Consider the following 15,043-nt stretch of genomic DNA (forward strand, 5'->3'; position numbering starts at 1 on the left):
GTTACCAGAGGGACAAAGCTCTTTTAATGCAGTGCTGCCTGTAGTGTGCAACACAAGGGGATTTCTTAACCATTACTTGCACAGGACTAATTCATGGGCATCAGAGCATACGAAGACTTCAGAAATATGAATTCCCACCGCAGATCGGCGTAAAGTGCCGAGGCTGAGCACTATTGAAGGCTTCAGATATGTGTTTATCACCGATTCGTTTGACTGTCATGAGTGTTAGATCATCTAAGTTTTACCCACCTCCTGTGACATTTGGACGCTTGAACTTCTTTAATGATCCCAACTCCATGCTATTCTTAAACAATTCCTGCAAGAACTCAGATTCACTCCATCACTGCAGTGCTTTTTATTTTTATTTTTTTTATTCTAGACACATTTACAGCACAGCGTGTATAGTGTGTCTCCTGGTTGGTGGTGGGGTGGGAGGTTATGGACGGAGAAGAATCATTTAAAAGAAGGAGTTGACCCCTGTTGTCCTTCCAAATTTCCGGCAATTCACCTCCTTGAAAATACATTGCCAACATATACAACAATTTAATCCTCTGGCACCAGTTATCTGGTACAGTTATACTATCTTACTTGGACTAATTGAATTTGAAGGTGTGTTGTTGGCTGCACTTTGAAGGACCTAGCTTAAGTAAAGGGAAGCTCTTGCTTTTGTGATAAAATTATCCCAGCTCAGCGTTATCATGCATAGTGTGGGAGTAAGGTGCCCGCTCGCTGTATTTTTAATCATTTTGTTACACCGGCTACAACATTCACCGCTATCAGCAGAGAGGATGGTAACATTTTGCAAGTCACTTCACAAAAAACAGCGTATACAGTTGAAGATTGGTGATGATTAAAATGCTTTAATGTAGAATCCATGTACTGAAAATGAATGGTTTAATTTTTAATGATTCTCCATCTATATAAGAACCAGACAAAGTGCTCAGACTGCGTGCCAGATGGCACACCCTACCTTTATGTGTTAGGAGGTGACAGTCCAAATCCTGTGCTGCTGAGTGCCTAGGGCTCCACAACAGGGAAATTGCATTCTGATCCAGTCCACTCCTCTGTGTGTTAGTGTTATACAACAGACTATTGTGTCTGGCATTTGCATTAGGGCCATGAAATTCAAGCCCACTGGCTTTAGCCATCTAGTGTGATGAGACAACAGTAGGAGTTCCACCTTATCTGTTGCCATGCTACAGCAAGATCACATTCATTCCCGCTCTTCAAAGCCATTCCACAGCCTTTTATTGAAATGCATCACAAGGAAGAAGGATGTACGTCTACACAAAACCTATTTACTCTTCTGGTGTGTAGATTTGACATGACTTTTAACGACCACGGCACAAAATTAGAGCGACAGCAGTCACGGTTTGACACAGCAATCTGATGGTGGCGACATGTAACCACTTACTTTGAGGCAGTGTGTGTTGGGTACAAAGTGGGTAACGTGCCTGCTATTGTGTGGCCTTATGTGGAGGAGTCCTCTGTGTATCCATCATTGTGGGCAGTGAATCAGTGAAGCGGGCAGTGGCTGCTGGGAAGAGGCCCCCTGGGAGCGAGGCCTTGTCCTGTCAGTACCGCGAGGGACGGCCAGATAATAATGGAGACATCATGAGGGCAGGAGATAGGCTTTCCTTTTCAAAGTGGAGATGGGGAGAATTTGCAGTGGCTCGTGGCCATTGATTGGTCCCTGGTCTGTCTTAAAAATACAGCTTTAACTGCCCTTGTAGAAGAAAAGTGAGGCCGGTGCTATTTTTCCTCTAACAAAAAAGGAGTCAAGAATCTGAATAGAGATTAACATCTTGTTTTTGTAATACCTGATATCAGCTGGGAATCTGCAGTGTGAGTAAGAGGCTTACATGAGACCTAATTTGGCTTTTTATCCATGTGTGCACATTAGATGACTTAACATTTTCAAGTATGCTGAACTCAGACAGCTGACGATACCGCAGATGTTATTTATTCTCGATGTCATATTCAATGTAAAAGCAGCCGTTAAAGCCACACGCCACAGTAGTTATGATGATTTCAAAGCATGTCCAATGCCTTGTCATCCGTTAAGCTAAAACAAATACTGGCATCAAAAAGTTTTGCAGTTTCCAATATTTCTTTCTGCCTCAGATGTTCCTCCTGGCACTCTTCGCAGATCACTTTTGACACTCTCCTCGAAAAACTCTCAAAGACACTTCCATTAAGTTTAGCTGTTGGGAGATAGATCATGAAAGCCCAGTGCAGCACTTAAAAAATGTAGGTTACATCAATATACTGGATTTTAGTATTCCACTGCAATCCCCGTGCCTTTGAAAGTTAATAGCTTTGGCTTCATCACCAATGGAGAAACAGCAAGTATTGAACAGGGACCTGAGTAGGTAATATCAGTGATCTGCATTGTTTATTTGGCTACACTTTCATGAGTCATTTAAGTCAAGACGAGTAACTTTTTCCATGTTTTGCTCTCAACAGTGTACGGTGAATTGTGTCAGTTTGGAAACCACATTAACATGGTATCTTACTTTCCCTGGTTCTTTTCCCCTTTCTCAGTAATGCTGGAATTGTATTTTGCATTCATTACCCCCTGCTGGCAAGGACTTAAAATGCAATAGCTCTGTCATGCTCTTAAGAGTGCATTTCGGTTCACTGTCAAATCCCAGCCAGTTTATGCTCTTTCTGACCAGCTGATGGAGTACACATTAGAAACTGGGGAACAGCTGCTGAGTGACCACCACACTGCACTCTATTCATGCAGCGCCAAGGGAAGGGAGGACAATGCTCTCATCCTAAAATATGTCCCTGAAAATAGTGTTTGGGTGTATTATACTGCAGAAAGCCTCAAGCCTGGCGAAAGCCGTAGTGTCAAATGACTTGTGAAGGTTTTTTTTTGTTTTTTGTTTTGTTTTTACCCCCACAACCCAGTCTCTTGATGTTTCTTTGCTCATCTTTTTTGTTGATGCATTGCTTCTTTCATTTTCAAATCTTTTTTTTTTATTTTACCCAGTTGCCTTAAGTAAAGCTGTGTCCAACTGTATCCAGTGATATTTTCCAGCCTTGGGAGATGGGGCATTTTCATGGCGGCGGTGGTGTTTCAACAGCACATCATCAGGATGTAACATTGGTGAATTTCCATTGTCTTCAGTGCTGATTATTTTTTTTAGTTCAACCCAGCAGCATGACCTACAGAAGAGCAGATATTCAAATGACTTGTGGAGGTTTTGCTTTTTCCCCCCACAACCTAGTCTCTTGGTTTTTTTTTGCTCATCTTTTCTGTTGATGCATTGCTTCTTTCATTTCAAATCTTTTTTTTTTTTTACCCAGTTGCCTTAAGTAAAGCTGTGTCCAACTGTATCCCGAATGTATCAGTGATGTTTTTCTGCCATGATGGAGTCGGGCGTTTCAGTGGCGGCGGTGGCGTTTCAACAGCACATCATCCAGATGTAACATTGGTGAACTTCCATTGTCTTCAGCGCTGATTTTATTTTTTTTTTAGTTCAACCCAGCAGCACAAGAGCAGATATTCCTGACGCTGTTATTTCTCTCCCGGTCTACAGAAAAGCCGATGCCGCGGGGTCCCCCAGGTGGTGTTATCGGGATCCTTGGAGGTGTAGTTGCCATCGGACTCATCATTGGCGTGGCTGTCACCGTTTTCATGGTCCATCGGCGGCAGCAGAAGACCCGCACTGAGACAGATAATGACCTGTGAGTACCAAGACTGTGCCAGAGAGTATTGCAGCGGGGCCGGACGGGTGGCAAGATTAGGTGTGCACTCTGTCAGCCCACAAGAGAGAAACACTCCGAAAGGACAAAACACTTTGTGGCAGAGTTAATGTGTTTGGAGACAGAAGAACACACTGCAAACATGTTGTCAACCCCCCCTCTCATTCAGCCTGAGAGCCAATAATATCCTCTCCCAGCTGTTCAGAGGTTAGTTTATAAAAGATAATGGGACCCACGCTAAAAAAAACACATGACAAGTTTATCTTTATCATGCTTTTGTTGAAGATAGGCTTGATTATCATTAAACTGCCAGCTATTAGGTGGTTGCTTGATTGTAACGTGGGCTTGATTTGACCATTTCCCATTGAAAAACTGTTTTAATCAGGACTGATTGCGGGAACTCCATGCAGCATGTGCTCTCCTCTAGGGAGAGCTTCACCTTTGTGGGATTGTTACAAAATTATCACGAATTCAAGGAGATTTTCTCTGAGATTCTTTCTTACGCAGTAGGTCTAGAGGTTGCGCTCTTTCGAAATGCCATTTGGAGAGGCAGTTACAGAGTTACACAAATGGATTTCAATCAAAACAGTGAGTAAAGATGAATCACCATTTGATTATTGGGTTTGAAAATGCTGAAAAAGGGTAATTTCTTGCAGTTCTTGCAGATTCACCACTATTATATCTGGTGTGGTGGTGGTAGTTGAGGTCTGAACACTGCAAAGGAAGTGTGTGTACTGTGACGCCACCATCCATATGTCACACGTCATCAGGCTGATAGGTGTGCATACTCCCCAAAATAAGCTGTTGGTAACCTCTGTATACATTACGATAAACGAGACCGTTCCTGTGAAATGGAAAATTACAATACGGGAGGCATTTTAGAATAAGGAAGACTGCATTCTTCATTCCAGTCAAGCCAGCAGATTGCTATTAAAGATAGATTCAGGGGCCCCCGTATTTTGCCTACTTTATTTACTCCTGCCACCCCTCCACCGTCCAACCAGGTAATTTTGTTCCGCCTCCAAACCAAGGGCCATGACAATTTCGAACATTGCCAGCTGCTGCCTGCACACGGAGGGGAACACAGAAGTTACAGAGAACGGAGCTGAGAGAGTAACAAGGAGCAGAGCTATGAAAAGGGGAAACATCTTCTTGTATTATTCTGAAGGTGATAAAAGTCTTTGCCATCTGCTTAGAAAGAATTGCGGTGAATCTGTTTTCAACAAGAAGGAAGGGAGCATTCAAGTTGCATCCCGCTAATTGCTTTTGTCTGAGACACCTGGCTGCGACAGATAGCTCAATGGTTGCCAGGGTTTCCATGATGCTCTTGGCTATACTGGATATACATGATGCAAGCTCAAACCACATCCCCATGGGAATGATGCTGCTGTGTGCAGGGGTTGGCTATCTTCCTCCCTGGGAATATTACCAAAACATCTGAGGTGGGGGTGTGTAAAATCTGGCTGAGGATGCACATGAGCCTTTAATCAACTCACATGATGAGATTACAATGCTTATTTTAGAGGCCCCCTCCAGAACCTTGTAATTGATTTGATATTCAAAGCGCTGATGGTAACATCAGCGAGATGCTCCGCCAGACTTTGGCCTCCACAAGTTAGGCAGCCGCGCGGCTCGGCGCTCTGCGGCGGCTGCGGGTCCAACGGCGAATCTGCGGAGACAAAGAAACCGCACTGCCTCTACCTCTCAGGAATGCTTTTCAAGACAAATGAAGCACACACACACTTACCTCTCCCATTGCTTTCTGTCTCTTTCTCCCTCCCTGCTAATCTATCTTTCTTTCTCACTCTGATGCCAAAGTAACTGCTCTCTGTTTCCCACTCCCCTCCCTCAGCATTGCTGTTGCTGCTGTTGCTGATAGTTGTGTGACACAGGCTCCAGAGAAGCCAGAATCCCCCACAAGGAAAGTAGAGGCACCTGACCCCAGTCTATCCCCCACTGAACCCTGTCCTCCTGGATCCTCTATTCTGTTGCCTGCATGTAATGGTGGCCTGCAAGTGACATACTTGAGCACACCGTTGTGAACACTATCAAGTATCGCAGCAAAACGGACGTTAATCAACACGATAACTGGTTAGACATTCACACAGGACTTGATGTGCAAGATGTGGACTTGGAAATAATGGAATTATTCTTTTTTTCTTTTGATGGCATTCAACAAATAGAGACGTTTGAAGTGCAATCTGAGACTCACACTGAGCTTCAAACATCTCTATTTGATGCACACTACTTAAAAAATATTCCATTCCATCAAATAATGGCAATGAAACTCATGAGCAATTTGATAAACAACTATGAATGGAAATTATGCTCAATGAAAAGAGTACCGAGATAAATCAAAATTAATTAAGATAAAATATCCAGTTTGATTTGTCATATCAGGTTTGGGGTGCTTGTGCAGAACAGAACACGTTTTAATCATTCTCTCATTCTGAAAAGATTGACAAAAGTATAACATACATATCACATTGTTAATCAGTTGGAAATCTGTAAGCTTAGAAGCTTAGTCTTTCATAATCGTCACACATGCTGAAACTCAATGATAAAGTAATGTCTTGTTAACAGCCCGCATTGTGCAACCTCTCTCCTCCTCTACCTCTTGCTCTTTCCCCTCTGTTTGTGTGCATGGTTGTTGTCAATATGCATGACAAGAGTAATAGTTCTGTCAGTGCTGTGTAACTGTTGTTATTGTTATTGTTTCCTGGTTTGGCATGTTATGCTTAATGTAGTGAACTGTGACTCCAAGCTTTAATTGTCCAGATGAATATTTGTGTCAGTGTTCATTTCTTGTCATAGCTTGTCATCTAACATGTTCAGTGTCTTATGAAGAAATTGTTTACTTTGCTTTTGAAATGTTTAACCATGTAAATGCAGATAATAATTTTTGCTTGGTGTTGGAAGCAAGTGAATGTGTGGTTTAATGCAGAGAACCACTGCAAGAGATTCATAGTTTTATATGAGTGTCTAATGTCGGGGTAAAGGGGAAGCATTTAGCCAGACTGTTTAATTCTGCATGTTGATGAGCCGTTAATCAAGCCTGGGCATTTGATAACATGCCTGACTGCACCGCCAGTCACGCCTGTGTTTGCCCTCACAAAGCAGCACATGATGTGACTCAAAATTGGTCAATCCTAATAAATCATTGGCCCTTCAGAGGCTGCACTGGCACAATAGTCCACTGCTTATCAAAATAGATGGGCATTGTCAAAAGCGGTGTTCTCAGAATAATGTGTTCATCGCTCTGTCTTTTGCTGGAGCGTGATGTATGACCTCTAAATCGCTGAAAAGCACTGCCAATCGTGGCATGGCTCCCTCGCAAAATGAATTCACTCAGTAGCGTTTCTGACATGCAGCTGGTATTGACACAGTTGCAAATAGTCAGTGTAAATCAGTGTGATGCCAACTTGCTGGCCATATTTACCACAATATCTGAGAAGAATCACATGCAGAATGTAAAAGAATATTGAATCACGAGTTGGATGTCAGTGTCCCCAACATACACAGAGAAATATTTCCACACTCTTTCTCAGGCTGAGGTACAAATTCAGGCCTCTTTGGGTTACCTTAGGGAAACAAAAATGAAATATAAAAGTTTCAATTTAACTGGAAATGCGCTTGCAGGCCTGAAATATAGCAGCATTGTGATTTAGAGGACACTTGAAATTATTGATAGACTCTCCAGTGTGGTCTAACAGAAAGAAATGGGTAGTTGCAGCTATAAATATAGACTGTCTGCTTTAGTAACACAATATGAAAGATGATACTGGCAGAGGTTATGCTATGATTCGTGGGGAATCTCCAGAGATATTATTTACACTTGTGTACCCTTTAATTTACAAAGTGGTCACCATTACTTTCCATCATTGCTGTGTGGAGACCTATAAAAAAGTAATAAATGGTTATTGATGTTGGACACTTACTAGCTTTGAGCTGTGACCAAACTAGGATTGTCTTTATTGTCTTTCTGAGCCTTTCAACATGGACTGTTATTGTTGTATTGGGTGTGAATATGAATCATTCACTGTTATTATGTTGTCTATGAGTAAAAACGGTGCTTGGTTTCTCTGTACAGAATGTTGTACATACAGTAAAACTGTCTCATAACAATTACCTTCATTTCCATGTATCCTGTATAGCAGTGTATGTAATTAGAAAACTAAGGCAATGGAATAGGTCTGGTAACTGGCCCTGAATATGTGTATAATTGTAAAGTTGACGTGTTCAAAAAAAGCGAAACGCTCTTTCAAAACTGAAATAGTTTTTGATAAACTTGTCAGAGAACAAAACAGAAGTCATTTTGTTTTATTCTTGTTTTACTCTTTCTTGCTAGGAGAAAAGGAAAAAAAAAAAAAAAAGAGCCGAGCGGAGCGGAGTAATTGTTGTCCGCCTTTTGAAAAGATTGGAGCTAGACAAAGCATGAAAGTAATTGCCTCCTAAAGATCAAATCACATTTATCCCGTCTTGCAATTAAAAGTATCATTAGCATTTAAATTGCCAAATAAGATTGTGATCAACAGAAATCAATGGGAGCACCAAGGATCAGCTCAAACACTTCATGTTGTTTTCCACAAGGAGGACTGTGGTCATGCGGTGGCTCCTTAATCCAAATGCTTCTGGGGATGCAACACTGCTCTTTCTCTAAGCAGAGGACAGGGAAAGTATTTTCTAACTGTCAAATCAAGGAACATCTTACTTCTGAATACTTCCCGTTCAAAAACAGCTTCTCTTCTCGCAACATTTCTAATAAAAGGTCAGTTTTTGGTCGGTATATTCTAAGAGTCATTCTCTTTGCTGTAAATCTTCCCTCTCAGATTACTCTCCTCAGTTTAAGGATTAGTTATGTTTTCTCCTTGCTATCCCCCTTAAATCTCCCCTTAAGCTGCCCTGAGCCTTTTGTAGTCGACGGAGCGAGGAAGAGCGAGGTCTTCAAGGTGGATGTCTGAGTAGGAAACAGTGCAACTTGAATGTAGCTTATGGTTCCCTGCCCAATGCTTTCTGCTCCCCACAGGCTTGCGGTGCTTGTCGGCTTTCATTAGCGTCTGCGTTTCACAAAGCCAACGCCCACACGCTGCTCGCATCAAATTCGGCTCTGATGTAGTCTATGTGTAATCACACAGCTGAGATACACAGGTGGTCAAGCTGAATTTGCTATTACCTGATTAATGATGCTCCAGTAAACATTAAGTGCAAACCGGAGAATTATTTATACCTTAATGTGTCGGGACAAAGAAAAAAAAACCCCACTAGGGAATATTGATAAGATACACAAATGGCTATGCTGCATTTGTGCTGAATATTTTACTACTCACCATATGGAAAAGCGTATTTCATAGCAGGGCGAATCCTTCCTTCCGTAATAAGTATCGGAAATGATGCCGCCTTTCAAATGCCTTTAAATGCTCATCAGCTATTATTAATATGATTGACATCGTGCTGTCTTGTCTGGAGATCTACAGTACGGTATATCCATTTTATCTCAAAGGCTTTTGTTCAGTCAAAGGGTTGCATCTGCACAGTCTGTCACTTCAAAATCTTAAAACGAGAGAGAGAGGGAACTTCATTGTACGTCATGAAATACGCCGGGCATACATTCATCAACAAACTTCACATGGAGCAAAAAAATCCAAGATCAAAGACTATGCTTATTTTGCTTGAAAGCGAGTCTTGCATGGGAAAGAAGCCACTTAATTATTTAGCTGGAATTCACCGTTATATTACTTTGATGAAATATAATGGAGACGGTATAGCTGTGTGACTCCTCATCATCCTGGATTCATCTGTGAAACATAAACATTCCCTCCATGATTTCACATCCAACTATAACATTGAACCTTTTTTTTCCTTTTTTTTTTTAATGGAATCATTAAGACAAACAATAAAATAGTTAAAATGTAACCCCCACTTCCAAAGATTACAGCTTCAATTAGTTGCATGAATTTTATTGCATATCTCGATGCTCAATTTGTTTGTTTGTTTGTGTGTGTGTATCTGAGAGAGACTGAGCACACACACATATGTTTGTCTTTGCACACGCGTGCTTGAGCACACACCCGTACTGTACGTGCGTGCGCTCTGCATACACGCCGCTTCATCAAACAGGGATGCTCTCTGCCCTTGATGCTTTTGCTCTTTTTTTCCTCGCTATTGTGTCAACCAGTTGTGACGGGCTATACACTCACACTCTCCCGAGGGCCGCTGCTTATGCACAGCGTGATTACAAATGTAGCTGAATTCAATCAAGAAAGTGAGGTATGACAGGGAGAAAATGGTTGCTGGTGGGTGGAGGGGGGGGGTGGGGATGCTTCATGTTTGGTCAGATCAGCACCAAACCCATCAAACACAAAACACTACCTACTTGAAAATGCCACCTTTCACCTAATGTGCAATGAAATGCAATCAGTATAAGTCCTATGGGATCAAATTCAAGTTGAAAAATGTGAGATTCAGTTTCCAAATGCATCAGATCAGTATGCAAATGTTTATTGTGCATCATACATAAACATGGTGTGAATAATCTGTCCCAACCCGAGGACGCTGAACTGATAAGTCTTTAAATACAATAGATGCTGTTTCAAATGTTGGCTGATATAGAGTTTAACAGCGATACCATATTTCACTTCAACAAAATGTCCCACTGGATCAGTGCATGTTCTGTTTCTATTCTTATTCAGTGAATTGGTGATCTGTCATAATTTGGTGTCTCAGTTTATGTGCGATGGAGACAGTAGCTGAGAATTATTTTTGCCTCGCACATTTCTTTAAAGCAAATGATCTTTCCTCACAGTTTTTTTTTTTTTCCCAATGTTCTCACCTGGATCAGAATCCAATCAATCACAAGCGATGGATTACAATGTTTTATAATGAGCTGCGCCGCCGTACGTCCGGATTCCGCCTTTTCACAAGACTCATAATTATCTGTCTCGGAGAAAATGGACGCTTCCTCCTGATGGCTCTCCGGTGGAACAGGTTATTGTAGGCGAGGGAGTGTGCCGCGCTGCCTCTGCTGTGCCTCCGGTGCAGGCAGGCAGGGGCTGGAGTGGGTGCCACATGAATCTGGCAGTGGCACGGCAGCTCTGTCTGGAGACAAGGTGATACGGACTGGAAATAATGAGCGTGAAAGAAAGAGTTAAGAGGTGCACTCATGCACAAATTTTCTGCACATTAAAAAGCCAGCTTGGCCTTGTGGAAAGGTCATGTTATTCAATAAGGACGTGAACCAGTGCGAATGGGGAGGCAGGAGGAGCTGGAGATAATGCATGTAGGTACACAGCTCAGTGTCTGTGCTCAGCTTCATTATCTTTGATCACTCCTGATATCATGTCAGAATATGGCAGATGACATCTGACTGCCAGCATGTTTGAGGGAAGGGATTTTTCTTTGTAACAATTACGTCGCAACAACCCTTCTGCTTCCTTGTCTGAAATAATTATCTGGATGTACTTCAAACAATTTCAAACAATAAGCTTTCAATTATTTCCCTCTTTCCTGTGTGCAGTTTCATTCGGGTTTTCCTATTCGATATTGCATCACTGACTGTATGCGAGTGTGACCTTCATCTCGCCTGAAAATATTGTTGATTTGATGAACATGAGGGGCAAAACACAAAAATAAAAAATGAGATGTTTACTGTTCTGTTAATGGCGGCATGTAAATGAGCGCAGGTGTTTTCGGGTTTGTGAGGCTTTGTTCTTCCCCAGGTGTGTCAACAGTGGGGCGGGGCGAGCGCCTCGGGAGTAGGGCATGTTAGTACCGGGGATCCGGGGAGACGGGAGGAGAGGAAGTTCCTCTTCCCGCTGCGCTCTCTGACTCACGGCTCAGGATGGCGTGTCAAACAAACAGTCGCTGCACAGTGGGCAGTGTGTTTGTCCGCGTGACACTCACTGGATGAGCTAGAATCCACCCGGAGGACTTGACTCACACTGCCCTTCTCCCTGCCCCCTATACCCTTCCACCCCCATCCCCTTCACCTCAGTGTCCAATTACAGCCCAATCTCATTAGCGCAGTCTCTCTCCAGCGAGAGCCTTTGAAAGGGCAGGGGGAATGGCTGCCGCCGCAACAAAGCCACGAACGCGAAGGTCTATCAAAATCCGGGGGAAAGAGTGAAAAAAGGCAAGTGCAGGCAGGACTTCTCATTATAGAGTGCTGTAGAAGGTGAGGGCCGTGGAAAGTGGCGATCCCTTACCGTGCTGAGTGTCATGTTATCCTTTCGCTCTCTTAACAGGACCGACCTCCCACCTGCCCACAAACCGGCCCCTCCCCCGCCCAAAAAGAAGAACAGTGACATGAAGGGACACTTGACATCTGATGACATCCAGGTAAGATCCTCCCCCGCCCGCTTCCTCCTCTTATTCTCTTATTCTCATCCTCTCTGCGTGAATGCGAGACCGGTCTGCCACGAATCCTGAGGGCCTGCCAGCTTTCTAATGTCAAATTTCTTCCACTTTTCTCGCTGAAAGAGGCGTTTGAGTGAAACTTTGCCGATCCCGAACCCCGCGGAATGAGGGCCGTGTTTGAATACCGCACCAAAATATGAAACATGGCTGACATTTGAACCCAGTCACCCAGTCAGGACATTCATAAACACATAACACCGCCATAAGAGCTTAGCTACAGCAACACATTTATGAATACTGGTCAGCTTTTCTTTTTTTTTTTAATCTCAATTGGACTACATGGTTAGATGCTGTTCATGTGGTATTTATGTCATTGGTGGCCTAGCAATGAAATGATGTGTCAGTGTAGTGACATGCTGCTATTTTCAGACATGGTACAGTATTTCTTATTGGCGCACTGCTCATTTTACCCAGCTTCCCAAGTGTTTCTCATCTTCTTCTCTGGACTCACACCGGTCAAAGAGTTGCTTCATTTATCTAGCTACAATTAGCTGACAGCCCTTGATTTTCAAACACCCTAAATGGAATATCTAAATATAGAAATGTCTTGTGCCGCAGGTAAAGCCGGTACCATGTAGAGTAATTACCAGTCTGAGGCAAATTAATTTGCCCCCATAGGTAAAGTAATGGTAAGTGGGTCATGTTTGACAAATAAATGGTACTGACCTTGCATTGCAGTATAAATGTAAAAAAGGTACCTTATGATGTGTATATAGTAGGCCAGTGTCTTATGTATTTTGGGATTTGTATAATAGGTCTTAGTAGAAAGAATCCCACACACTGTTCTTGCAAAATATCACAATTTAATACTTTACTGACGTCTTACTAGACCTTCTTCAGAGTAAACAGGTATCATGACAGTGACGTCTCTTATATATACAATACTCCATCCCCTTTCTCAACTCCTACATCCAACACAGGTGTCACTAGTTACATATACGAATAAACAAAGAATTTACAAAAAGTGTTTTCAAACGTTTTGGATTTTTATAATAAAAAAATCCTCATGTACAGGTTGTATCCTATACTGGCCGGCCCCTGCTTTTTGCCATATGCAGCTTAACCTTGTCTTATAGGTCTGATTTAGACAAAGAACATGTAGTTTATTGAGCTAATTCATTCTGGTGTATTTGAACCTTAATAGAAGAGTGCTGTATAAAAATACTATCCAGTTTCTGAAAAACAGCTTCATTTCACAATGTCATTTTTATTGTTAACCCCAAGGCATCTTCTACCATGGAAATGACTTTTATTTTGAACATTTGCCTAATACATGCCCCCACTGTTCACTATTTGCTATAAACGAGCAATGGATAGCTTTTTTTCGTTAACTGTTAATTAATTAGAAACAACAACTGAAATGTCAACAGTCCGTGGCTGAGTGAAAAGAATCGACTAATGTAATATTTTTTTCTCAAAACACAACTCTCAAAACATTGTCATATGAAGAATAATTAGAATCAGAATAACTGAATATTTCACTAATTGCAATGGTCACTGAGTAACAGAACTACTGAGATTTGACAGTAGTACATGCTTTATGACTGCAAGGTTTAATTCCTGGACATCATGCAAAATCTGGGCAGGGAAACTGAATTCTTAAAAGTGAGTTCAACAACTACTGCACTTGAGCAAGGAGCTTAATGCCCAGCTGCTCTGGTAGAGCTGGTGATCAGTAGAAAGAGATTATAATGAGCAGTTCATGTGTTTAATTGTATGACTGTAGCTGCAGCAAAAGAACATGCATGCTCAGCTCCCCTCCCCTCTGGAAAAAGTAAAAGCAAGCAAAGTAAAAAAGAAAAATCATCACAGGATCATGACATGATTGGTAAAACATTCATGAATGGACAATAATCATTGATGCATGAATAACATTCATTAAGCATGTTTGTTATATGAGTAGAGTAGGCCTGTGTTGCATATTTAAAAATATAAGTGAGTTTCTTTTACAGTGCCTGTGGATTCACTCTATACAGTCGGTCACATCTTAACAATGGCTGTCCCCTCTACTTTGATACATTTACATAATTCATTCATCAATCGTTTGAATGACAGCACTTGTTTCAAATTGTCCAAAAGAAAAATAAGTTGCTGAAGGCCAATTAAAGCTACAATAGGCAACTTTTCATCTTAAGGCCGGGACATGAACTATTAGTCCCGCCCTCCTCCCCCACAGTTGGTCAAGTTCCCGCCCCAACACTTGTCACTCATCTTGATGAGCTGCCTACCTTAAAACAGCTTGTAGCCTGAAGCCGAGGTGACCAGCATCCATAAAGCCAAAACAGGTGTTGAAGAAGCAGATGTGCATTTGGCTTTGCTGTGCTTTACTCTGCCATTGTTGTTGTTGTTGTTGCTATGACTTCTCTGTGCTGTGGCTGCTCGCCATATCCTGATTGGCACAACCCAGCTCACCTCTGGCCACGCCCACAGCAAACAGTATGCACCCCAAAATGTCACTGAAAAATCTATTTCAGGGAAAACTTGGCTGCAGGCATGTACACACATGGTCAGACACAGACACAGACTGACAATGTATAACACATCCTATCTATTTATTGCCGTTTTTAATCTGAGAATAGGTTGCTAGGTGACTTGACAGGCGTGAAGAAGTTGGCAGCCTCCTGGTTTTATGTCATTGCCCAGTGCAGCGAGCAAAACTGGCACCCAAGTATCAACATCTGTGCTCACTAGATCATAAACACTGGGTGCACGTTGCATTGTGGGACGGATTGAGAGGGCGAAATAGATGACAACAATCCAGGAGGCCAATGTCTTTGTGCACCCGAACAAATGCTTCCTCCAGCTAATTGCATCCATCTGCATTTGAACTCAACGTACACAATCACTCAGCTATTAAAATACTTGCAATTGGATGTAATATAAAGGGAAAATATTACTACAGCAACCAAGTGAGGTG

General features: G+C 42.2%; 1 protein-coding gene across 1 annotated transcript in view; it reads left to right on the forward strand.

Moving 5' to 3' along the window:
* The window catches only part of nectin1b (nectin cell adhesion molecule 1b), a 143,592-nt gene that overhangs the window by 110,438 nt on the left and 18,111 nt on the right, over positions 1-15,043 (forward strand). The window contains exons 6-8 of the mRNA XM_071911138.2: positions 3,549-3,696; positions 5,567-5,632; positions 11,952-12,048. Of these exons, the coding sequence (XP_071767239.1) occupies positions 3,549-3,696; positions 5,567-5,632; positions 11,952-12,048 (311 nt within the window). The remainder of the gene's footprint in view (positions 1-3,548; positions 3,697-5,566; positions 5,633-11,951; positions 12,049-15,043) is intronic.

The sequence above is a fragment of the Centroberyx gerrardi genome, chromosome 6 (assembly GCF_048128805.1).
Source record: "Centroberyx gerrardi isolate f3 chromosome 6, fCenGer3.hap1.cur.20231027, whole genome shotgun sequence".
In the NCBI taxonomy this organism is placed as follows: Eukaryota; Metazoa; Chordata; class Actinopteri; order Beryciformes; family Berycidae; genus Centroberyx; species Centroberyx gerrardi.